Below are 24662 nucleotides of genomic sequence, written 5' to 3'. Positions count from 1 at the left end.
TAATTCAAAATGAGCGAGAAACATAGACACCTCTCTCTAACCGATATCACGGTAGTACAATGATAAATTCATTGAGAGATGATATCAGTCACCAAAGTTCCAAACTCGTGAAACAAAAAAAAGGGGCACCTCTTCCTTTCAAAACGAAAATGTTAGGCGGACGCACGGTGCTCCAAACACCAAACTAGGCTTCAAAATCCGAACCTAAGGATCTTCATGGGCTTACGTTGTAGAAACTCAATTAGTTTAGCGCCTTCTAGAAAAGTCCAGTCCAGGCCAATTTTCACCTTCCCTACTACAAAACCCTAGTTTATAAAAGATATCCTTCCGTCTCTCTTTAAAAACTTCTTTTGTGCCGCATTTCTGATTCGGCTCTCCAAACAAAGGAAGAAGAAAGAATCACCAGAAACCCAAATCAACAATGGTGCGTAGATTTGAATGCCTCCATTCAAACCCCATCTGCGATATCCTTATTTTCTATTACTTGATTTGATTGTTCGTGTACTGATATAACTCTTCTTTGTTTTGATTTTAATATAACAGGTGAAGTACTCAAAGGAGCCCGATAATCCCACCAAGTGTAAGCATCTCTAATCTCTGTTATCTTATTCTCCTTGTCACAGTTGAAGGGTTTTGCATGAGTTTAGTTACTGAGTTGTGGTGTTTATGATGTTTTCTGTTTCAGCCTGCAAAGCTAGGGGGTCTGATCTTCGTGTTCATTTCAAGGTATGATGGTTTTAGGGTTTTTATTTATTCATTGATGCAAGAGTTTTTTTTTTTTAAAATTTTTTTTCGCCTAATCGAATGAGTTTTTGGCTTTTATGGTGTGATTTAGTGAAAATATGGTCGTGATTAAATGGTTGGTCTGTTGGTTACCTTTTATCTGAGAATTTTGGGTTATTATTTGATTTGTTATCTGATTTGTTATCCTGAGTTATATCCCTAAACTCAGCTTAACCAAACGAGTTGTGTTAGTTAATAATTGGAGTTGTGTTAGTTAATAATTGATTTGTATTGAAGCTTGAATATTTGTCTAGTTGGAGGGTCTGGAATGCTGAGATAGAATTAAAACACTGGGTTGTTTATTAATGGAGGAACCCTTTGAATAGTGGACTCTTAGGATAGTTGTGGATAATGTGCTTATGTCAATTTTATACACTTTTATACATAGATTTTCTGCTCAACTCGCTCCAGTTGATTAAGTATCTAGTGCGTAACATGATATTCTCTGGTCTGTTAGCCTAATTAATCTGAGGTGAATGGGGTTTATTAACTGCACTATTGTTTCTTTGATTTTATCGAGTTTCAATTATGTTGCCGTGTTCCTGTTATTTGGTTTGTCTATCACTCTTCTCGATGTTAAATTGTTTTTACTCCTTCCCAGCTTAATATTTCAAATTAAGCCTGCTTTTGAGCTATTTCTGATTGTCAATAGAATACACGAGTAGTTCTGGTTTCTATCCTAGTAGTTTTTCTTATAATATGCCTATATGAGCTATATCTGATTGTCTTTGTAGAATCTATGAGCTGTTAAATTTTTTGTTTTCTTGGTTTTGTATTTCAATATTTTTAAATAGTTACTCATATTTCTTTTGTACATCGCTTTTCAGAACACTAGGGAAACAGCCTTCTCTTTAAGGAAGATGCCTTTGGTCAAAGCCAAGAGGTATTTGGAGGATGTCTTAGCTCACAAGCAAGCCATTCCCTTCAGACGTTTCTGTGGTGGTGTTGGTAGGACTGCTCAAGCCAAGAACCGTCACTCAAATGGACAAGGACGTTGGCCCGCTAAGTCCGCCAAGTTCATCCTTGATCTGCTTAAAAATGCTGAGAGCAATGCTGATGTAGGTCTCTCTCTTCTCTGTTGTATTTTTACTTCATTAAGTTAAGAGTTTACTCATCCGAATTATTGCTTATTATACGATGCAGGTAAAAGGTTTGGACGTGGATTCACTATACATTTCTCATATCCAAGTTAACCAAGCTCAGAAGCAGAGGCGTAGGACATACCGTGCTCACGGAAGAATCAACCGTAAGTCTCCTTTTAAACATGTGTCCTGTCTCTTTTTTTGGATTGTTGGATTTTCGATTTAAGCTGACTGCAATGTGCATCTTTGACTCAGCTTACATGTCATCTCCTTGTCACATTGAGTTGACCTTATCAGAGAAGGAAGAAGCAGTGAAGAAAGAGGTGGGTCGTTGGAATATTAATAGAATTACAGTTGTTTCATTTATAGAATCCTAGTTATACTTGTTGTGTTACTGCTTGCTGACGTTATTTCATTTTATTGCAGGCTGACACTCAGTTGGCACCAAGGAAGTCAAAGAAATCTCAAGTTCTTCGTAGTGGTGCCTCATCTTAAGCAGTAGAGAGAGATGAGTCCTCAGAAATGCATTGAGTTCTCTTTGGGCCTTGTTATTTTTACATTAGAAACCATTTTTGTTGCTTTTAGATATGTTTCGACTCTCAATCATATGAAGATTTTGGCTTATGGCCTGTGGCCATCTCTTTTATTGCAATTAGCTCAGTGAATGTTTGTTTCGAGTGATTTTGGTAAAAGTAGGATCTACTAAATTGAAATCTTTTCTCTATGCTGTGCTAGCTGCTAGTTAAACATTTGATTTGATGGATATCTTGTAGTGTGCATTGTTGAATGGTTGTTGCATGAAATGGTTAATCCAGTTCCTCAGCTTGTTAAGTCACTCTATTGTTTCGGTGGTCTAGTCTTTAGTTAAACACCTGTTGATGACAGTACATGTAATGTACAAAAAATACCGGGCAGAGTCAATTTTTTTTTCCATGTTCATTTGGCTCAATGAAAGGTGTGCCTGATATGGATATGTTGTTGAAGTCGGCAAGATCTCCCAGTAACGGAACACACTACACTTGCGGCTACATCGCACACTATCTCCAATCTCGCATTATTGGAACACAAGGCTCGGAAAGTAACAAACGTGGAATCATTCCCACACAGTGTGCTCGTCACACATCATCGGAAACTGGGTGCTCGTCGCACATCATCGGGAACTGTATCACGATGGTCACTATTTCTTCTTTTTCTGCTTCTTCAACGAGAGGGTGACCTGCACACCCATTGAAATCACTAGACGAAGTGCCATGTTTTACCATAAGCTTGTTTGTTAGTCGTTAGTCCACTGTTCCTGGTAGTGCAATTACCTGATCATCTTCAGGCAGCAATAAACTGTACCAAGGATTGACCATTTTTAATCATTGCACTTTTTACACCTAACAACGTAAGGAAAAGTCAATTAGCATCATTGATTACTTAAATCTCGCAATGGATGAATCTAACAACTATGTTTAAGAAGGAAATGTTTTTTTGGTTAAATTTCAATTAGGAATGAGTGGAGAGTGGAAGTGAAGTTAGTTTCTCCAATGACAATATTCAATCCAAAGGTCAAGTGTTCTTCTAGGTATGAGATGAACAATAGACAAACCACGTGGGGAGTAAGTAAATATGTTCAACGAGTACCAGAACAGAAGTGAAGTTATTTCTCCAATTTCTTTACGAAATTAATAGTTTTATACTACTTTCACTTTTGGAAGCCCACCACCACCACAACAACAGCTAGTAAACACTACAATTATGAATAGGCCTACAATTTCATCACCATGTTCAAAAGTTGATATTAAAGGAAAAGAAAAGAAGAAAAATGATGGGAGAGACAACTAAAGAAGAAAAAATAAGTCTATCAGATACAATTCTAGATAACTACTACCTTTGATCAAGAGATGATAGTCTAGGACCTGACTCTTGCAGTAGCTTCTGCTTCTTCACATTGAACTCTAGATGCATAGATGGGTCGGACTGGGGCGAAGTCGCCGAACTTTTGTTTGAGTAGGGTTACGACGCATTTCCGAGTCCGGTCACCATTAGTTCAATCAAAACCCGCTTCTAAATCTATAATAAATGCAAATGAAGATAGTGTTCTTGTAGACAATAGTGATGAGAAGACAATTTCAAGTATCAATGGCGCAGAAATGGGGAATGAAACTAGTTCATCAGTACTAGTTGGCAGAAGAATTATGATTGTTGTTGATTCAAGTCTTGAAGCTAAAGGTGCTATTCAATGGGCTCTCTCACATACTATTCAGAATCACGATACTATCATTCTTCTCCATGTCACCAAGCCTACTAGTTCCAATGGTTAGGATTTTTCTTTAACATTTTTCTCTTGCAAACTTTTCCATTAGCATCTCTTCAAATTTTGGTTCTCAAAGTTGTTCTGATTAGTTACAGGTGAACAAACGAACACGGAAGTCTACGCGAAAGAATATGAACTTCTTTACTCCCTGAAGAGCATGTGCCATGTCAAAAGACCCAAGGTAAGTTGTAACCAGCTAGCTTTATGAAGTTACAGATCGTTTGCAAATAGAAAAAGCAGGGAATTCCGTTAAAGAATATCACTGAAAATTCGATTAATACTGTGTAAATATGTAGTTTTTTCTAAACATATTTCCTCTAGTAATGCCATTTCTCAAGTTCATTGGTGATATTTGTAAACTGCACTGCTTTCCTAAACTAACATGGCATTTATGAAGGTTTTTTAGCCCATTCAATTAGGATTTCCAATGACTTTGTGTATGGGTATTACTATACAGGTACAAATTGAAGTTGCAGTAGTACAAGGAAAAGAAAAAGGGCCAACCATTGTAGCAGAAGCAAAACACCAAGGGGTGACACTATTGATACTCGGGCAGAAGAAGCGATCAATGACTTGGCGACTAGTAATGATGTGGGCAGGGAGTCGAATTGGTGCTGGTGTCGTTGAATACTGTATTGATAATGCCAGTTGCATGACAATTGGCGTGAGAAGAAACAACAGAAAAGTTGGAGGGTATCTTATTACGACCAAACATCACAAAGATTTTTGGTTGTTGGCTTGAATGTACGCAACAATTTAGATGTACAAAAAGTGTCTATGCACAATGAATGAACCAATTTATTTAGTGTTGGATGATTTGCAAACAGGATGTTCAAAAAGAGAATGGACGTGTGATTGTTCAGTGACGTAAGAGTTTTGTACATGAAGAAGGCTGGTTCTCAAGCCTTAACAATGTGGTGTAGTTGAGCATTATCTTGATACATTTACTTTGTTTGTTATTGCTACTGAACTAGCTTTGTTCATACGTACAGTTAGTTATAAAAACAGGCTTTAGAGCAGAAACAAAAAAAAAAAGAAAAACTTAGATACAGTAGAACCACTGTATAAGAATAATTTCCGACCAACACAAAATAGATCGTACAAAGAAAAGAGATTTATTTGAAATGTAATTACTAAAAATTCCAATTACACACATTACCCCGACGTAATGTAAGTATGTTTTTTATTTTATTTTATGGAGATGTCACCACCACCACCACGGCAGCCAACCCTCACCACCGTGCAGTCCTATGTTGCTTTTGTTTTCTCTGAGTTTTTAGAAATAAAAACGTGGGTTTTTCTCAAAGCTGCCTTGGATATCTTGTGCTTTCTTCTGTAGACTTTGATCCTCTTAGTTGGTGGTGAAAGATAGTACCAAACACTCAAAATGATCAAACCATTGAAGACAAACAAGTATGAATATTCTTTGAACTTTTGATCTATCAACAAAATATTAAAATTCCTAAAAGAAGCAATGACTTCTTGTAATGTTGTCTCCGCTGTAAAGTTCCAATATCTAACATAACGATCTTTAATCCAAGGAACTATTTCTTCAGCTACGAAATGCAAAAACCTCTTATAATAACATATTATTTCATCAATTTTTGCCGCTGTAAAATTCAAATAGCTCGTAACATAGGGACTGATAACGGTTCCAACTTTCTGATCTGCAGCATAGAGAAAACTCTTTAAATGATTAAGCATTGCAGTATTATACATACAAGAAAACGTGTAGAGATCAAGATTGAGGCAAAATTCAAGTTTCTCGACGGAACGTACGTGCTCGTTTATATCACACATACCTTCGTCAGTAGAATCAAAACCGGACCCCAGAGAGATTAGCAGCAGCAATATCAGTGGTACAAGAAATTTGCTCCTTAGTATGAAACAAAGAAACTCCATAACTAATTAATACTTGTTTGCTTGCTCTATCTATGATCACATAGAATGTTCAACGTCCATAGCTTGATTGGAGTACATATATAGGATAACAACCAGTAAACTTAGTGAATTTTTTAATTCAAAATGAAGTTTAAGCTTTCTTAACAAACCTTCAAACATCATTTCCTGGTAGGACCAAGATCAGTGAGTGTCAAACCAATGAATCAACAATCAGTATGCTGAATGTGTATGCTCAAAAAAAGGATGTAATCTTATTAATTTGTTCGTTCGTTTAATTAAGATAAGGGAAAATGTGATCTCTTCGAAGTTTCAATAATATTAAAAAAAAATAAAAAATAAAGAAAGTGATCTGTTCACTAATGTAATGTTTCTCTACATGAAAAAAGGCGGGTCTTTCATAATTATAAGTGGGAAAAAGAGAGACCAAAAAATACTCCAAACTTGCCAAATGATCAAAATTACAGTTACTAACAAATATATCTGCTGCTTAAATCAAATATTCAATAAAAATAACTATCAACCAAAATGTCTGGAAGAAGGTGCTTAGTTAATGGCGATGTAGTTGCTAGTTTCCCCGTAACCACATTTCACTATAACTATAATCAATATTAGGTAATCATCATTAAACTCTTCATTGATTATCAAGACTTAAGTCGGTTTACAAGATGGATACAAGTATTACAACAATCTTATATGTCATAGATTTATTTTCTCTCTCCTGATTTCTTATCTAACCTCACTAAAAGGACTCCTCCACAAGTAATAACCTCTTCTCTTTATATAAGATCTTACATAATGGATGATAACTAAGAGATCCTTTATTTTCGGAATCTCTATGCGATACACTCGTTCATGTACAATCACTCGTTCTCGCACAGACCATACTTCGCACAGATCTTCACACTTTACTCGTGACTTTGCTGACATCATCCATTACGTCATCTCAACCTTGCTGTGTACGATCTCCCTCGTTTAAGTTATATAGTCTTCACTTCGCATACTTACTAACATGTGCGATATCTCACTCCTACATTCTGCCTCTTCTCATTTCGCTTATTCTACAGGGTGAGCGATATGAGAAACTCCCACCCTATATTATCGCATATGCTTGTCTTTTCACATTTTGCTTTGCCGACAATTTTCCGGAATTCCGTCTTCCCTTGTTTACGCATGTCTTTTTAACCGTTCATTTTTTGACACGTCTTTTTAACCGCTTGTTTCTATCCATTCATTTTCTCGCATTAATGAGAAGAAATTTTGAAAAACGGGACACACTTTCCCTATATATCTTCCTTTATCTTCTTCTTCATTCTTTTTATCTTTTTTACTCTTCTTCATCTTCTCTGCTACTGTTCTTTATCAAATAACCTCCATTCCCATTCTTTAATGGCTCCTGCTGGTAAAAAGATGGAGACAGAATTTACCAAATTAAAGGACGAACTTCATTCGAAAGGTTATACACTTTCTCTTCCTCCATCAACTGATTATTCCTCCAAACTTAATTTTAATTTGATCAACTCTGAACAGTGGAGTAATCATAGAGTCATTGTTTCATTAGGGAAACTTCAAATTCTTCCAGTTCCCCTGTATAACCCTGAAATTCCCCTTTTCTATAAAATTCTTGCTAATGAGAGATTCGCACGGGGAATATTTCAACTGAGTGGTGATGCGATTAGAATATTCTCGTCGCGCAGCTGGATTAGAGTCCTCTTACCCTTATGAGATTCGAAACAAATTGTATCGCGATAAAGTTATTGATCCCACTGAATATACTCTTGAAAATTTCTTCAATCATTATTATGTTGGGCTTATGAAAAGTAATTCAACTAAATGGGCCGTTCTCTTAAGAAGAAAAGACAGGATTGCTGAAGATAACAAAATCATGTGAGACGTTGACTGGAATGATAAATCCAATAACAGTGCTCGCAGATCTAATGATTCAAGCTGGCTTAATTGTCCCACTATTTTAGAATGTCCTTACATTTCTGGTAAAGTTGAGGATGGTTCTGATCTTCCGTTTCCTGATAATCTTTCTTCTTATCAACCTTGGAAGTTCGCATTTTCCGAGAGTGAGACAAAGAAAGTGGTATGTAATTTTCGCATAAGTATTCTCAATCTCGCATCATCTTTCCTCTAATTTCTTATTTTCCTGTATTTTCCCTTTGCAGGCTACTAAGAAGGCCAAAATTTCACACAATGCATCACCTTCGCAGAATAAGAAAGTAAGAAACATCCTTTTTAATTTTAACAATATTGTTGCCTCTGTTTCTTATCTTGGTCATTCGCATAGGTGAAATCTTTGGGTGATAAGACTTCGGGAAAGGGTAAGAATATTCTGAAGAAAACCGTGTCTAAGTCTTCATCCAAAATGACTTCGTCCATGGTTGATCTCTCTAACAAGCGCAAAAGATATGATTCTTCCTCAAGTTCGGAATCCACTAATGATGACATTCTCGCTCCTGAAGAAGATTCATCAATTGATTCGTATGCGAAAGAATTATCAAACCTTTTTTCTAGGGATATGCTGACTACTATTGATCATGAATGAATGGATCGTGCCTTTAAAATGGTCTCAAATGTATGTATCACTCCTAATTTGGAGGATTCATCTCTTCGTGGATTTTCCTCTGCGATAAACCCAGATCTCCAATTTACACTTAACGCTATGGTAATATTCACAACTTTATTTTTAACTTTTCCTTAGTATCCCCTCTCTTTACTCATAATGCTTTCTTTACACTCTCGCAGGGAACTCGTTTGTCTTATGCAATTTCTGTGGATTATGAAATGAAGCTTCTCAAGCTGAAAAATGAGAATGCCAAACTTAAAGATGAGAACTCAACTAATTCTAAACTGATTCGCCAGGATCGAGAAAGAAATAATGAACTTATTGGTATGTAATTATCATTTTCTTCATTCTTCTTCTTTTATGCGATAATTCGCACTTCTTACTTTATTATGTTCGCAGACTTGTATAACCTTTCAGATGAAGCAGCTAATCTCCCTGATGCTGAAATTCTCTTAGAGCATCTCAATTCTTCCCTAAATAATTATCCCACTCAAGGATTTGAGAACCTTAGCTCGGAAGAATTAAGGTTGAAATACGCTACCCTTAGGCAAAGCTATAGAAATTCATTAACCTCATTCAATAGCTTTAAACATCATCTTTATGAAAGTAGAGAAACAATTCGAGTATTGGAAGCGAAGAGGAATAAACTTATTACTGAAAAAGATGAGATCACTCTTAATGGTGCGAAAGCACTAGAAAAGTTCTAAGAATCCCTTATCGAAGTTAAAAAAGAACGTGATTCAGCTTTGAGCGAAAGGAACACACTCATTGAAGAAAGAAATTCAATTCGATCTAAACTGCTTATAGAGAGTGAAGCTGAATTTAGTTGGGCTGCTAGAGTTCTGAATGATGCTAGAAATAATTTAGGTGTAAATGTGAGCCTTCAGACTGAGCATTCCGCATTGGTCGCAGACATTGTTTCCAATTATGAAGGTCATTTGTTGTTCTTTAATGCTTGTTCATACTTCAAGAATAACATCTTACGTCGTTCTAACTTGCTTGCTCATATTTCGCGGTGAAGGAGAAGGATTATCTTGAGAGAATTAGATATTTAGAAACTCGCTTAACTGCTAAAGAAGAAGAATCTTCTAATCGCAACTTCAGGTACCAGCAATTGAAGGAAAACTGGACCCGTATGGTTTCAAACAACATCAATGATGCTAATCGCGCTCGTATAGCTGCTGTTAAACGAGTCTGTCTAGAGAATAATATCCCTGTATCGAAGTATAAGTTTCCAGAGATTCCTGAAAATGTACCTATTCCTGATATTATAATCAGTGATGGAGAAGATGAAGATTCTGAAGAAGAAGTTAGTGATTTTGATGCTGAGTGAGAAGATGAAGGAAATGAAGATTAATCCTTTTTTTTTTGTTACAAATTCCTTTGTGTGTAAATTCTTCTTTCTTTTTGTATATCTTGAAGATATTAACTTTCATCCTTTTAATACAAATCTTCTTTTCTTCGTGTTCATGCTGAAAACATTATTTCTCGCATGTATATTAGACTATTAAATGGGGCAATTAACATTTCCTTTGCATTCCCATTCTTGCCTCTTGTTAATTGACGCATCTTGATAGGCCAAGTATGATTTATATCATTTATCATAAACTTCTTCTTGTGCGAACATTATCGCATTAGCTTCAATAATTTTTTCTCTTAGGTCTTATTTTGCCTTCTTATGTAAAGGTCTTATGTTGCCGTATTTCTGAGCGACGAGATCGCAGGTAGTCTTTACACTGTAGTGTATCGACCCATTGATCTCGTCTTACCTTTTTCTTGTATTATTACCTCTTCAGGTTTTATCGCATAAATATGACAAGTCTTAATACTCCCGTGAGTAAAAAGTATCATGACATTTACGTCTTTTGACACAATTCAGCTCCCTAATGGAGGGTGCCATCCTTATCTTCCTCTCTGATTGCCCCTTCAAGGAAGATTACCTCTACCGGGTTAAGGTTATGGCTCTTCCCATCCGGTAATTCAACAACCATTTGATTTCGCAGTCTCGCATACACTAACGACGAGGTTTATGGTTGTGAGGCTGCACCCTAGGTGGGGTATGTTCGGACCGAGTGCATTATATTCAGGACTTGTCAAGAATGTCAAGGTACGCTCCAGACGCCCCGGGTACTCTTGACTCAACCGGGTACCTCGGCGCCCTGTTCAAGTTTCTGCACTCCTTCAGAGAGACTTTCTCACCTTAGGCTCTCAATCTAATATTATTACCTTAGACTGAAAATTTAAGGTATCTCTCCCGGATGGGCATTTTCGTTTATTCTTACCCCAAATCTCCACAACTCAAGTTCCAGGGTCGGTGTTGCTTTCCCTTGAGTCATGCTTTCTAGGTTTCTCCGACTATGACGTGCGATAGGTCTTACTTTTCTGCCTCTTGCATGTATGCGAACTAGGTTGCACGCCATATTCGGATTCCTAGTCTATCTGATAATGAATATCATTTTTGTTTCCTTATTTTAAGGTCTTATTTAAAGATTTAACTCTTTTTTTTTCTTTGACGCAATATCACTATATGAAATTTGAATTTTTCATTCCATATTTCCAATGTTTGAGTTTTCACAACTCTAGTACAAAGATTTTTTATTGTTTTTGTTTCGCAAAAAAAATAACATGTGCATTCCTCATACTACTCATTTTTTCTCTTGAATTGCTGAATCTCCTTAAGCTTGCAAATGTTTTGCAGAATATTAGTTCGCATAATCTTTCATTATCCTCTATGCGAGGTTCTTAATATCATTTGTTTTTGTCTTAAAAATATAACTTTTGCCCCTGTATGCTTCCTTCTTCTGTAGAAGCAATATTTCTGATTCGCTTAGCACTGTTATTCGCAGAAGATTCTGCTTCAGTATTCTGCTCATTTGTTTTTGCAACTTCATATACTGCATCTATCATTAATTTCTAAGCTCTTTGACTCTCTGCGATGCGCTGTTTCCAATTCCTTCGTTTACTTTCTCTTTCTTCGTACTTATCAATGTCAATTTCTTGACAATTTCTGCTTGCAATTGTATCTCCTGTGATTATTCCAATGCCATTAGGCAAAGAGAACTTTATGCATTGATAAAATATCGATGCCACCCCCAGTATACTGTGTAACCATGGTCTACCAATTAAAGCATTATAAGGTGATTCGACATCCACTACACAGAAAACAATGTACGTTGATAGGTTCTGTAAGCGAATTCGCATTGTCACTTCTCCTTTTGGCTTGTTCGCAGCTCCATTAAATCCATAAATTTTGTATGTTGAAGGAATTAACTCGTCATCTCTTCCGGCCATAGTTTTGTATGTGTGATAAAAAAGGATATCAACAGACCTCCTAGTATCTATTAGTATTCTATTCATATCCCATGTATTTGCTTCATCCTCTTCATCATCCTCTACTTTTGGATTTGGATTAATTCATAATCTTACCACCAATGGACATTTTATGTGATTCTCCTCCGCCTGGTATTTCTTCCGCACTGAATGAGATAACTTGTTTTTGCCATTCTTTTAATGGTGATACTTTCACAAGATTTAGGATCTCTTTGCCTTCAACATCTCTCGCATACACCCGACTTAAGATATTATCATGGAAATCTTCTATATTCTTGAATGAATGTATAATCGAATTACAATACATGTTCTTCGCTTTCGCACCTGCTTCAACATTCTTTCCATTATCCGCTTTATACTCATTTCCCCTTGGTGGTGGTGGTGGCAAATTCTTTGGTTGTGCTAAGAAATGGTTCAACTTTACCTGTTCAATCATCCTTAATATGATTTTCCTTACATTTCTGCAGTTACTTGTTGTGTGACCGTGAAATCTATGATATACACAAAATTATTTACTCCTCCTCCCTGGTGGTGGTTCGTCTCCTGCATTATGTGGTTCTGGAATATCTTCCATTAGGATGGTAGCTTCCCATATCTTATCCACTATGGTATTCAACTTTGGAAAATTTATCTGCTCCTACGTTATTCTTCCAGTTTTTTTTATTATAATGTCTTTGTGGACCTCCAGAACTTCCTGGTTGAATCGTACCAGTACCTCCGCGATTTTGATGTTGCTTTTCAAACTCTGCTTGATCTGCACTACCCATGGCTACCAGTTTTTGTTCCATTTCTGCAACATTCCTTCCTTGATTCCCTTGCGATGTACTCGCAACAGTGTTTGTCAATCTTGGAAGTAAACTTGCATTTCCACCCTTCGCATATGGTATTGCAACTGGGTACGACTCCATATCTCTTTGTTTCTCTTCAAGTGCTATGTACTCTTCTTGAAATTCGCGCAATTCTGACATTGTTATCGTATCCTTTATCCGAAAGATTTGTGTATACAATAAACCTGTAGCAAAGAGAGCATTGATAAATGCAAGAATAGGGTGTCGCTCATCTACTCGTCTTCCCATTTCGCTACACATGGTTCTCCAGCGTGTTGTTAGATGACGCAAAGTCTCATTTGTTCTTCTGCGAAGCCCGAATGCTGTCTCAATCCCTGGTCTTGACATATCATTGCTGATGTATTTTCCTAAAAAGACATTCCGTAAATGGTGAAATGACCCAATTGATTGTACTGGTAGCCCTTCAAACCATTTAAAAGCTTCTCCCGCCAAGATCGCAACAAAATATTTACACATGACTGCATCATTATTTTCCCATTGTAATAGAGATCGGGTGTAGGATTTCACATGTTGTATTGCACAAGCACTTCCATCAAATATACTAGTAAATACTGGTAAGCTGAACTTGGACGGTGTTGCTGCCCTTTGGATTTGTCTTGTAAAATGAGTTTTTCCATCTTCTTCTATTGCTTCTTATAATTGTCTCCTTCCACCATTTCTTCGTGTAGTCATCATTTCTCTTAATTCTGCCATTTCTCTCAAAATTTCTTCACCTAAGGTTTGATATAAATCTTCTCGCTTTGTTCTTTTTAATCTTGCTTGCCTAAATCTATTCTCATGATTATTCTGACGTACTGCCTCTTGTACTTCGCATTTTTCAGCTTTTTCTCTTCTTCGCCTACACCTTTATCTCTCAATGTTCATATCATTATGCACTTTATCATGCCTCTCTTATTCATCTCTTCTTTGTTCTCTATCATCCATGCGATAACGTTCGCGTCGTCTTAATCTATTGTCATGATTGTTTTGACGTAACGCTTCCTGCAATTCTCTCTCTTCAATTTCTTCTCTTCTTCTCTGTCTATTTCTTTCATCTTTCACACGCGTAATCTCCTCTTCGCACTCATACTGATTCCTCACCATTTCTCTTCCATGTAACATCATACGCTCTTGTCTTGGATCATCTTCCTCTCTTTCAATATTATGATGTGTGTGATGAAGAAGATTACGTGGATGTTCATATCGTTTAGTTCCTCGATCTTGAATTGTACGTCTTCTCTCCTGTTGATCCCGTGAATTGTTATTTTCTTGAGAATTTTCTTCAATAACTTCCATGCGATGTCTGTGCCTATCATTTTCACGGTTAGATTGACTTTGTTTTGATGAACTTCTGCTTGACCTTGATCTTGACCTTGTAGCACTTCTTGATCTCTGTTCATGTAACCTAAGATTTTCTTCTCTCAGATCATCATTTTGACGAATCAAATTCGCACGCTGTTCGTCATCTCTTCACCGTTCTGCAATCAATCTTTGTCTAAGTTCTGCAATTGTCATATCTTCTTGATTTCCATTAATCCTTCCTGGTATTCCAGTCCTTTGTGTTTCTTCTCCAGTAGAACTTGTTTGAGAAGTATGAACACTCACTCTATCATAATTAATATCGTTGTTCAGCTCTTGTTCGGGCTGAGGTTCATGTTGGAGTTCATTTTCTTGAGTTTCTTCTATTCTTTCCTCTTGGTGATCAAGATTTTTAATTCTTCTTCTTTCTGCGATTCTATTGCTCATTCTAGCCGCTGTTCCTTGCTCAACAGTAGACCCGATTCTCACCATCTTTAATTTTAAAGAATTAAAAGTTTTCTCCACAATTTTCAGATCTTACTTTTTCCAAGATTCAATGGATTTACTAACAAGATTTATCATTCCTTGTTTCTAGCGCCAAAAATGTAGTTGCAAGTTTCCTCACAGCCACATTGCACTATAACTATAATCAGTATTAGGTAATCATCATTAAACTCTTCATTGATTATCAAGACTTAAGTCGTTTTACAAGATGGATACAAGTATTACAACAATCTTACTTGCTCCTAGATTTACTTTCTCTCTCCTGATTTCTTATCTAACCTCACTAAAAGAACTCCTCCACAAGTAATAACCTCTCCTCTTTATATAAGATCTTACATAGTGGATGACAGCTAAGAGATCCTTTATTTTCAGAATCTCTATGCGATACACTCGCTCATGTACAATCACTCGTTCTCGCACAGACCATACTTCGCACAGATCTTCACACTTTACTCGTGACTATGCTGACATCATCCATTACGTCAGCTCAACCTTGCTGTGTGCGATCTCCCTCGTTTAAGTTATATAGTCTTCACTTCGCATACTTACTAACATGTGCGATATCTCACTCCTACAGGCGAATTGCTGAAAACCTGAAACCAAAGATACTGAATGAATAAACTACATAATAATCAAAGATTAACATCAAATGCATATTCCATTTCATTACAGAAAATAAAACCATCACATTTGTAAGGGCCGAAACAAGCATAACAAGAATCATAACTCATTTTCAGCACCAGAAAAATTTGCTCAACACCGACCACAACGACCAGAACCATCCACCTCCTCCTCTGTAATGCCTAAAGTACGCAGAAGGGTCTCTTTCAAACACTTCTCTTGGAATGCATTGATTCGTTCCAGGAGCCTTTATCATTTTCAATGGAAAATAGCTCCACAAATAAATGAACGCAATGTTCATCATCGGCCACCTACCTGTGAGCTTCATCATAATTGTCGCACCTATTCTCCCCAAGAAGGAATTGGGAATAAGAAAAAAAATTATTGACCAGCGATTCGCCCATGCAAAGCTCCTGATGTTCTTAGCCTAAGGAATTACTGAATTCGTTGCACTCGCCACGCCATTGGGAAGATAATCTTCAAGTACCCCCAAAACAAAACCACTAAAGCTAGAAAATGTTGAATTAGCCATTTACCTCTCTGTCCCAAATCTCAGTTTGGTTTCTACTACTTCAACTTATGTGATGCATGTATATATATATAGATTGCATTTGGCTTATCAACAAAACAATCGTGCATTGAATTATCCTTTTCTCTTTAATTGAAAACTGAGCATTGAATCATCGAAACTCAAAGTTTGATTTTGACGCTTTGGAGATAATGCATGTGTTGGGGTTCACAACCATCTACACATGCTAATTAGTCTTGTGAAAATAAACTAGCTAACAAGAAACACTTGATCTCTCGGATTGCTCCATGAACCTCACTACGATCTAGGATATGAAGAAGAGAAAGAGAACCAAACAAATGCAAGCCATAAACAAAAGCAACAAGAAATAAAGTATTCACGGATTTAACATGGTTCAACAATATATACGATGTGTGAATATTATCTACATCCACCAAACGGCTACGACCTCTTTATTTATTATAGAACCACCAATTGAGAATTACACAAGAATTGAATAATCAATTAATCGACTCACCACAATGTGACCAAACACAAGAACTCTCACAAACGCCCTATAAATCCAAAGTAGTGTCTTCACCCTTACGAGATAATGTTTACCACATTATCCATCACAACGAGACGATCTTCTCTACACATCCTGATATAGATTATCATAGACTCCTTTAACTCAACACCAATAATCTAATCCAGCACCACCAAGATGATCTTCTCCTCAACAAGATGTCTTACCAACATCTCCATACGAATACTTCATAACGACATATCTTCCAACATTTATAAGTATCCCACAAGCACCATAATGATGTACTCCTTCCACCATTAGGTCTCTCCCATATCCACCCCAAAAGGTGGGATGAATTCCTCATATCTCTAAGGAGAATTTACTTGAGGATTCCATAGTTAAAACTCATAGCATAGGCCTCCTTATATAGTAGACATATACTTATCCTACAAGTTTAGGGTTTTCTAAACTTATCTATTAAGGTCCTAATCTTTAGGATCAAGTAACCCACTAAGAGTTACCATAACTCTTGTGACCGACTGATTTTGGTTTATCCAAAATCCTCTCCACCGACCCAAACAAGTTTGAGTTTAACTTAAACTCAAATTCATCACCGACCTTAACCTACAATTCTCCACCTCGGATCATGCATTTATGCATGAGACGATTAACATGTTATCTCTCCATCTTCTGCATATCGATTGCACCATCACTGGTTGTCTACATATCCTCAATAGGAATCAAACCGAAAATGTAGTTCACCCAAACTTGTTCCATAGAACCTCCACCAGAAGAGAACAAACCAAACTTGAACGTCAATAACTCAGACTTAACAATCCAACCTATCTGTGATTGTACAAATCTCCACCACGGCGAAAAATCCTGACCATCAAACCAACAATCATCATATGATCATCCGTTATGCAACATCTTGAGAAAATACACCTTACTCCTTTATGTTCACAACCCCACATTGATTGGCATCATTATATGTGTATTGCATGCCAACTCAATCAGATCATACACAATCGTTGTCCTTATGCTACCATCGAACTTAGTTACAGTCATTATGCGCCTTTGAGCCTTTGCCGCCTTTGAACTTGCTTCATACTACGAACACATCTCCCTTGGCCTTCCTTGCTCCACCCGAGTTAATGTTCCGCTCTTCTAAGCAACTAACTCCAAGTTGCGCATCACATCCGTTAGGGTTGACATCCATAACTAATCGATCAACAAATAAAACTACCACAGTAGCTTTCATGCGTATGCCTAAGAATTACCTTATCATAACCATAGTCTTCATATTCGTTTCTAAACTCTAGCCGAGTCAATTTATTATTTAAACAACTGATCACATACTTGCTCTTTTCCACGAGCATGTCCTCCAAAGCGAGTTAACGATAAACCTTGCGTTAGTTTATAATAGACCAACCTTTGTGTTATCTTCCAAGAAACTAACCATCTTGTATGTACCAAAACATATTGAGCATGACTCTAACTATGCACCAAATACAACCAATCCACGGATCATTGCCACTTTGTACCAATCTCGAGCTCATCTCTATGAATCTTGATTTACGATCTTATCTCTGATTGGATCATGATTCCACGACCACATTTCCCCAATTGAGTTTTACTCATCCACGAAATCTCATCATATCTTGAACCATTGCATACATACCAAAACACATGTCCAGCTTCACAGAGACTTCGATAGATGACACACCAATCATCTTCACCACTTCAGCAACCTCAACGGGTTTTGACAACAATTCCCTTTTTACGGGCTTTAACATAATTGTCAAGACAATATTTTATCAATTTCATAGCAACCATGTAGTTTCGACATCGCGAAAGTCAAACCACAACACAATCGGACTCAGATAGCACTGTGACTAATGTCCAATAATTCATTGTTACCGTCGTAACAATATATAAAGTTACACATTCTGCCTTGTGCATATCCCTTTCCCAATCTTGCTCCAAACATACACCAACGTTCGAAATCTGATAATCCGTCCTTTACACAAAGACCCAATCACACCCATCCATAATTTGAAACCTTTGGTAACTTTATCAAGCTCCAAGCAATTCAAGACGCTGCTGTATTTACTTTCTCATGCTAACTTGACGGAAATTAAATCGTTGCTAAACCAAATTTCTCAATATAAGTATTTACCTTCATCTCTACAGGCTTTGTCACTATTGAAATTAATTTCAATCTGTAGCAGACGAGCAAACCCCAAATATTATCATTGCTATAATGTAGCTCTCTCCAACAGAAAGTCTCACACTGATCTTCAAGAAATCAAATAGCCAATGGATAATAAAGGTTGATAGAAAAAAACGCCAAAATCTTAGCCCTTCTCGAATTCATGCACCATGTTTTCTCCAAATAGTATGCGCTAGCTTCTATAGCCACACCACCAAAAATAATCTGCAGTATTGTATCTTTATTCTTAAAAATCTTGAAGTGTCCAAGCGATACCCTTTTAATTCCTCACAACGGGTCTTTACCAAAATAGGAACGTATCCACAACACAAATAGACCAACCTGTTTCTCCAAACGGTCTTGAACTTCAACCATCTCCGATCGACTTCAAATGGTGTATAACCAAAAACAACTCTTCGACTGAACGTCATTGATAATAATCAAAAGATCACAAACTATTTAGCTTCTCCATCTGAAACAGTACGAGAGAAACTCCAAAAACATTGTTCTACCCGACACAATGCCATACTCAACACAGACAAACAAACCCTACAAACTGTGTCGAAAAACTTCTTCTTATATAAAAATAAGAAACCATAGATCCACCACAACCAATATCACATCTCATCCAACGATCAATGTCTTGCAACTATTTGTAGCCACGTGCTTCAAATACTCAGACTGAAAATCAAACTCTTCACTTCTGGAACATATCAAACCCTGGAAAACGGTAAATACTTACGAAACAAACCTACTACGATATTTCCCCAAATCCTTATTGTAATAAACAACTAAGGCAGAACGAGTATGAATTCATCTTCACATTCTTTAACTTCAGGTTAAAGACAAACAACAACATAATCCAACTGATGACGATTGATAATTAAATTATTGTTTCCCTTGGTATGGAACAATAATGAGACTTAGACATGCTAACATTCCATCTTTACTTCCACCAACATATAAACCAAAAATTTGTATCCCAATTACGATATTCTTGCCTTCTTGTGTCTTGCCAAGCAAACATCAATTAATTGAAAACCAATCTATGCAGTTCTTTCAAACAATTCCAAGAATATAGTACGAAGTATAGAGAATAAATAAACTTACTTGAAGATATGCATATGGTTTATGCTTCAATAAGTATCAATGTCAAATCTCCAATGTAGAGCACCACTAACATCAAGACCATACATCTTGACCATATCGAATGCAAATCACCTGATATAATCTCATTCCTTCAGAAGTACGCTTTACGTTGCTTTGTTCCAAAAACTGATGAAATCAAATCCTACGCATACTTGATAACATCAAAATCTGCATCTTCGGAAGCTATAACATCAAATCCTCACATACTTGATGAAACCAAATCCTTCGTCTTCAAAATTTTCTGCCAATCCATAAAAACCCAAAAAACTTCTCTCTTCTAATCTTCTATCCAACCTAAAGTTCTGACACCAATTGTTGGGATTCAGAGGCATATACACATGTTAATTAATCTTGCGGAAATAAACTAGCTAACAAGAAACACTTGATCTCTCGGATTGCTCCATGAACCTCACTACAATCTAGGATATGAAGAAGAGAAAGAGAACCAAACAGATTCAAGCCATAAACAAAAGCAACAAGAAATAAAGTACTCATGGATTTAACGTGGTTCAACAATATACACGATGTGTGAATATTGTCTACATCCACTAAACGGGTACGACCTCTTTATTTATTATAGAACCACCAATTGAGAATTACATAAGAATTGAATAATCAATTAATCGACTCACCACAATGTGACCGAACACAAGAACTCTCACAAACGCCCTATAAATCCAAAATAGTGTCTTCACCCTTACGAGATAATGTTTACCACATTATCCGTCTCAACGAGACGATCTTCTCTGCATACCCTGATATAGATTATCATGGACGCCTTTATCTCAACACCAATAATCTAATCCAGCACCACCAAGATGATCTTCTCCTCAACAAGATGTCTTACCAACATCTCCATACAAATACCCCATAACGACATATCTTCCAACATCGATAAATATCCCATAAGCACCATAATGATGTACTCCTTCCACCATTAGGTCTCTCACATATCCACCCCAAAAGGTGGGATGAATTCCTCACATCTCTAAGCAGAATTTCCTTGAGGATTCCATAGCTAAAACTCATATCATAGGCCTCCTTATATAATAGACATATACTTATCCTACAAGTTTAGGGTTTTCTAAACTTAGCTATTAAGGTCCTAAACTTTAGGATCAAGTAAACCACTAAGAGTTACCATAACTCTTGTGACCGACTGATTTTGGTTTATCCAAAATCCTCTCCACCGACCCAAACAAGTTTGAGTTTAACTTAAACTCAAATTCATCACCGACCTTAGCCTACAGCATGCGCATGCATACTACATAGGAAAGATGCCTTCATTCATTTTTGAACTTTATTAAAGTCTTGGTCTTGGACATGACAAATTTTGAATCGGAATATGTGTTTAGACTTTGAATTAGCAAATCCTTTCTCCAACAAGACTCAAACAGAAGAAGGTGAAGAAGAAATACTGACTGAACCAGAATTGAGCGAATTGGATTCCTAATTCTTAAGCTTTTCCGAATTGAGAATTTATTCCTGAAATTTAACGGGTCACTGCCATTACCAGCAAAGGAACCCGGTTGAACCAAATGTTCCACGTAGGCACATTATCGAACCACTATAGATCTTGTGTTGTGATTTGCTCTCGTCATTTTTTTCTTTATTTTTTTGGGTTAGATTGTAAGCTCGTTATACATCATTTGTGGGTGCGATTGTAATTTTGACTGGGCAATGCAATATTAACCCCAGAAAACTATTTTGGTTATTGATTTATGAGAATGTGATTTTTGTTTTGCTCAAGGTAACCATAGCTTTCCTAAACATAGACAGTAACGACCTGAGACCCCTGACCCCTCTAGTTGGTCTGGTAAAGTTTAATTCTGCAGGTATCAATGTGAGGTTCAAAGAATCATCCAGGTACGTCGTCAATGAATGCATTATGTAGGTAACCACAACATTCACATTCCACTTGAGCTGATCACCTAAAATGGTTGTGGAAACAGTAATTATAACCTCATATATCTCCTTTCATCGTTTGGTCTTACCTTTTAGCTTTGGGAGTAGAATTTTGGCTGACTATTTTATCGTTTGTTCTCATCCGTCTTTACGTTGGTACTGTGGCCGCTTTAATTATGGTTACATTGCCACCAAATAAGCCAATACGCGATTGCATTTCGTAGGCATGCTGCATGCATGAACCTAGTCTCTGGAATCTTATGGGTTCACTTAGTAATGTGGAACAAGGTAAAAGAAAGCAATACTAGATTGCTATAAGCAAGAAGAGAAGAGAATTCAAGCAAGAAGAGAAAGATAAGTTTTGTGTTTAATAATTTGATTGAGTAATAAATAGATCTTACAAGACTTAATCTAGCCTTTATATAGGTTTGAAGAATAACTAAACTAGGAAACAGAAAACTAAAAGGAAATCTAAAAGAATCCTAAAAATAAGAAAGACTGAAACTAGGAAACCATGGAAGCCAAACCTCTAAGCGGAATCTTCTGGAATTGTAGTATGCCCTGCATCAGTCCCCCCTTCTAGAGTAAAGCTCGTCCTCGAGTTGTCCAAACAAACCAGAAGTTCATTGTCACCATGAAACGTAAAAATCTCTTGAACATTAAATGTGTTGGAGATATTCCAATCATTTGGTAGATCAATAACATAAGCATTATCATTGATCTTCTTTAAAACCTTGAAAGGACCATATTTCTTCATCTTGGTTTTGTTATAAGTACCCACTGGAAATCTCTCTTTTCTTAGATGTATCATCACGAGCTCCCCTTCCTTGAAGGTTTTAAACCTCTTGTGTTTATCAGCATCCTCTTTATATTTAGAATTGGACTTCTCCAGTTTAGATTTTACTTCATTATGTAATTCAGTTGCTTTGTCTACAAAAGAGTCGGCTGCAGTGTTTGTACTCTGTGTGGTGGGTAAGGCTACCAAATCAAGAGTATGATTAGGTACTTTAGAGTACACAATCTCAAATGAAGTTTTCCCAGTAGAACGATTCACAAAAGTGTTAAAAGCGAATTCCATATGTGGCAATAACACATCCCACTGCTTACTATTATCCAGGCACTTAGCTCTAATCAAATTCCCAAGTGATCTATTAACAACCTCAGTCTGTCCATCAGTTTGCGGATGTGAAGTTGTGCTGAATTATAGAACTGTGCCTAAGCGCATCCATAAATTTTTCCAGAAATAACTCAAAAATTTGGTATCTCTGTCAGAAGTGATAGACTTTGGAACCCCATGCAATCTTACTACTTCTTTAAAGAACAAAGAAGCAACATTAGAAGCGTCAGTTGATTTCTTACAAGCCACGAAGTGAGCCATTTTAGAGTAACGATCAACTACGACCATTACAGAATCATTACCTCTAGCAGTACGAGGTAAACCAAGTATAAATCCATACTTATATCAACCCAAGGTGCATCAGGAACTGGTAAAGGAGTATACAACCCGGTATTTTGAATTGTACCCTTTGCTCTCTGACAGACCATGCATTTTTGTACGAACTTTTGTACATCACGTTTCAAAGATGGCCATAAATATCTTTTTTCAATCAGGGCAATGGTTTTATCTCTCCCAAAATGACCACCAAGACCACTGCCATGTAATTCTCGCATAAGATGTAAACGTAAAGACCCTTGAGGAATACATAATCGATTCCCTTTAAAAAGAAAACCTTCTTGTATAAGAAAATCATCAACCCCATGAGTTTGAGAACTGCATTGATCCCATAGTTTGCCAAAATCTTCATCTTCTGGATAAATGTCTTTGATATAGTCAAATGCATAACTCTCATTACGAATTGTAGTTAATAGATGACTTCTTCTACTTAAGGCATCATCAACTTGATTCAATTTGCCACTTTTATGTCTCACGGAGAAAATGTATTTGTTGAGTGTGGAAAGCCATCGATCATGCATTCTGTTAACTTTAGCAGAAGTATTCAGAAACTTCAAAGCATGGTTGTCAGTGTTGACAACAAATTCCCTATGTATAAGATAAGTATGCCACTGCTTAAGAGATTGAACAAGAGCCAATAAATCTAATTCATATGTAGACCATTTCTTTTGTGCATCTGAATTCTTCTCACTGTAATATGCAATTGGATGACCCTCATGTGATAATACTGCACCAATACCAACAACAGATGCATCACAATCTATTTCAAAAGGCTTGTTGAAATTAGGAAGTGCAATAATTGGTGCCATACAAAGCTTTTCTTTAAGAAGAATAAAGCTTTTATCCATTGCTTACGTCCACTCAAACTTCTCCTTCTTGAGACAGTCAGTCAAAGGTGCAGAAATAGAGCTAAAATTCTTCACAAATCTTCGATAGAAAGAAGCCAAACCATGAAAACTACGAACATCACGAATAGAAGTAGGAACTGGCCAATCTTCAATTGCTTGAACTTTAGAAGGATCGACATGAATACCATCAGTAGAAATCACATATCCCAAAAATGTTACTGAAGAAGCCATGAAGGTACACTTCTTCAAATTAACATATAAAGAGTTGTCAGCAAGAACTTGAAACACTTGTGAAAGATGTTGGAGGTGTTCTGGCTCACTGCGACTAAAAATTAGTATGTCATCAAAATAGACAATAAAAAATTTACTGAGAAAGGGTTGGAGAACCTGATTCATAAGTCGCATAAAAGTACTAGGTGCATTAGATAACCCAAATGGCATGACCAGCCATTCATATAAACCTTCACGTGTCTTGAATGCTGTTTTCCACTCATCTCCACCTCGAATGCGTATTTGGTGGTAACCACTGCGTAAATCCAACTTAGTAAAAATAATAGAGCCCGACAGTAAATCAATCATATCATCAATACGCGGGATCGGAAATCTATAAGGAATGGTGATGCGATTTAATGCTCTGCAATCGATACACATCCTCCATCCATTGTCTTTTTTACTAACCAAGAAGGAAGGACTGGCACAAGGACTGTTGCTAGGTCGTATCAAACCCTTTGTAAGCAAATCATTTACCTGTCCCTGTAATATCTCATGCTCAGCAGGACTCAAGCGATAGTGTGCTTGGTTTGGTAAAGAGGCTCCAGGAATAAAATCGATGCAGTGTTGAATAT

General features: G+C 36.8%; 3 protein-coding genes across 4 annotated transcripts; 2 read left to right on the top strand and 1 right to left on the bottom strand.

The window, feature by feature from the left end:
* The first annotated feature begins 283 nt into the window (after positions 1-283).
* LOC113302888 (60S ribosomal protein L17) lies at positions 284-2687 on the top strand. Its single transcript, XM_026551852.1, has 7 exons — positions 284-424; positions 544-580; positions 686-726; positions 1611-1841; positions 1927-2029; positions 2121-2188; positions 2292-2687. The coding sequence occupies exons 1-7, from the start codon at positions 422-424 to the stop codon at positions 2358-2360; spliced, it is 552 nt and encodes a 183-aa protein (XP_026407637.1). The 5' UTR covers positions 284-421; the 3' UTR covers positions 2361-2687.
* Positions 2688-3659: 972 nt separating this feature from the next.
* Positions 3660-5134, top strand: LOC113304831 (universal stress protein PHOS32-like). 2 transcript variants are annotated; one of them, XM_026553973.1, is made up of 3 exons: positions 3660-4166; positions 4260-4345; positions 4622-5134. In XM_026553973.1, the coding sequence occupies exons 1-3, from the start codon at positions 3818-3820 to the stop codon at positions 4904-4906; spliced, it is 720 nt and encodes a 239-aa protein (XP_026409758.1). In that variant the 5' UTR covers positions 3660-3817; the 3' UTR covers positions 4907-5134. The 2 variants fall into 2 exon arrangements, with proteins under 2 accessions (XP_026409758.1, XP_026409757.1); XM_026553972.1 differs by having other exon boundaries at positions 4254-4345.
* A 126-nt stretch (positions 5135-5260) lies between these two features.
* LOC113304834 lies at positions 5261-6129 on the bottom strand. The gene is made up of 2 exons (XM_026553975.1): positions 5967-6129; positions 5261-5831 (listed from the first exon to the last, which is right to left on the bottom strand). The coding sequence occupies exons 1-2, from the start codon at positions 6064-6066 to the stop codon at positions 5413-5415; spliced, it is 519 nt and encodes a 172-aa protein (XP_026409760.1). The 5' UTR covers positions 6067-6129; the 3' UTR covers positions 5261-5412.
* Between the last annotated feature and the right edge of the window lie 18533 nt (positions 6130-24662).

This window comes from Papaver somniferum, chromosome 8 (assembly GCF_003573695.1).
Source record: "Papaver somniferum cultivar HN1 chromosome 8, ASM357369v1, whole genome shotgun sequence".
In the NCBI taxonomy this organism is placed as follows: domain Eukaryota; kingdom Viridiplantae; phylum Streptophyta; class Magnoliopsida; order Ranunculales; family Papaveraceae; genus Papaver; species Papaver somniferum.
This window is presented reverse-complemented; position numbering and strand designations above follow the sequence as displayed.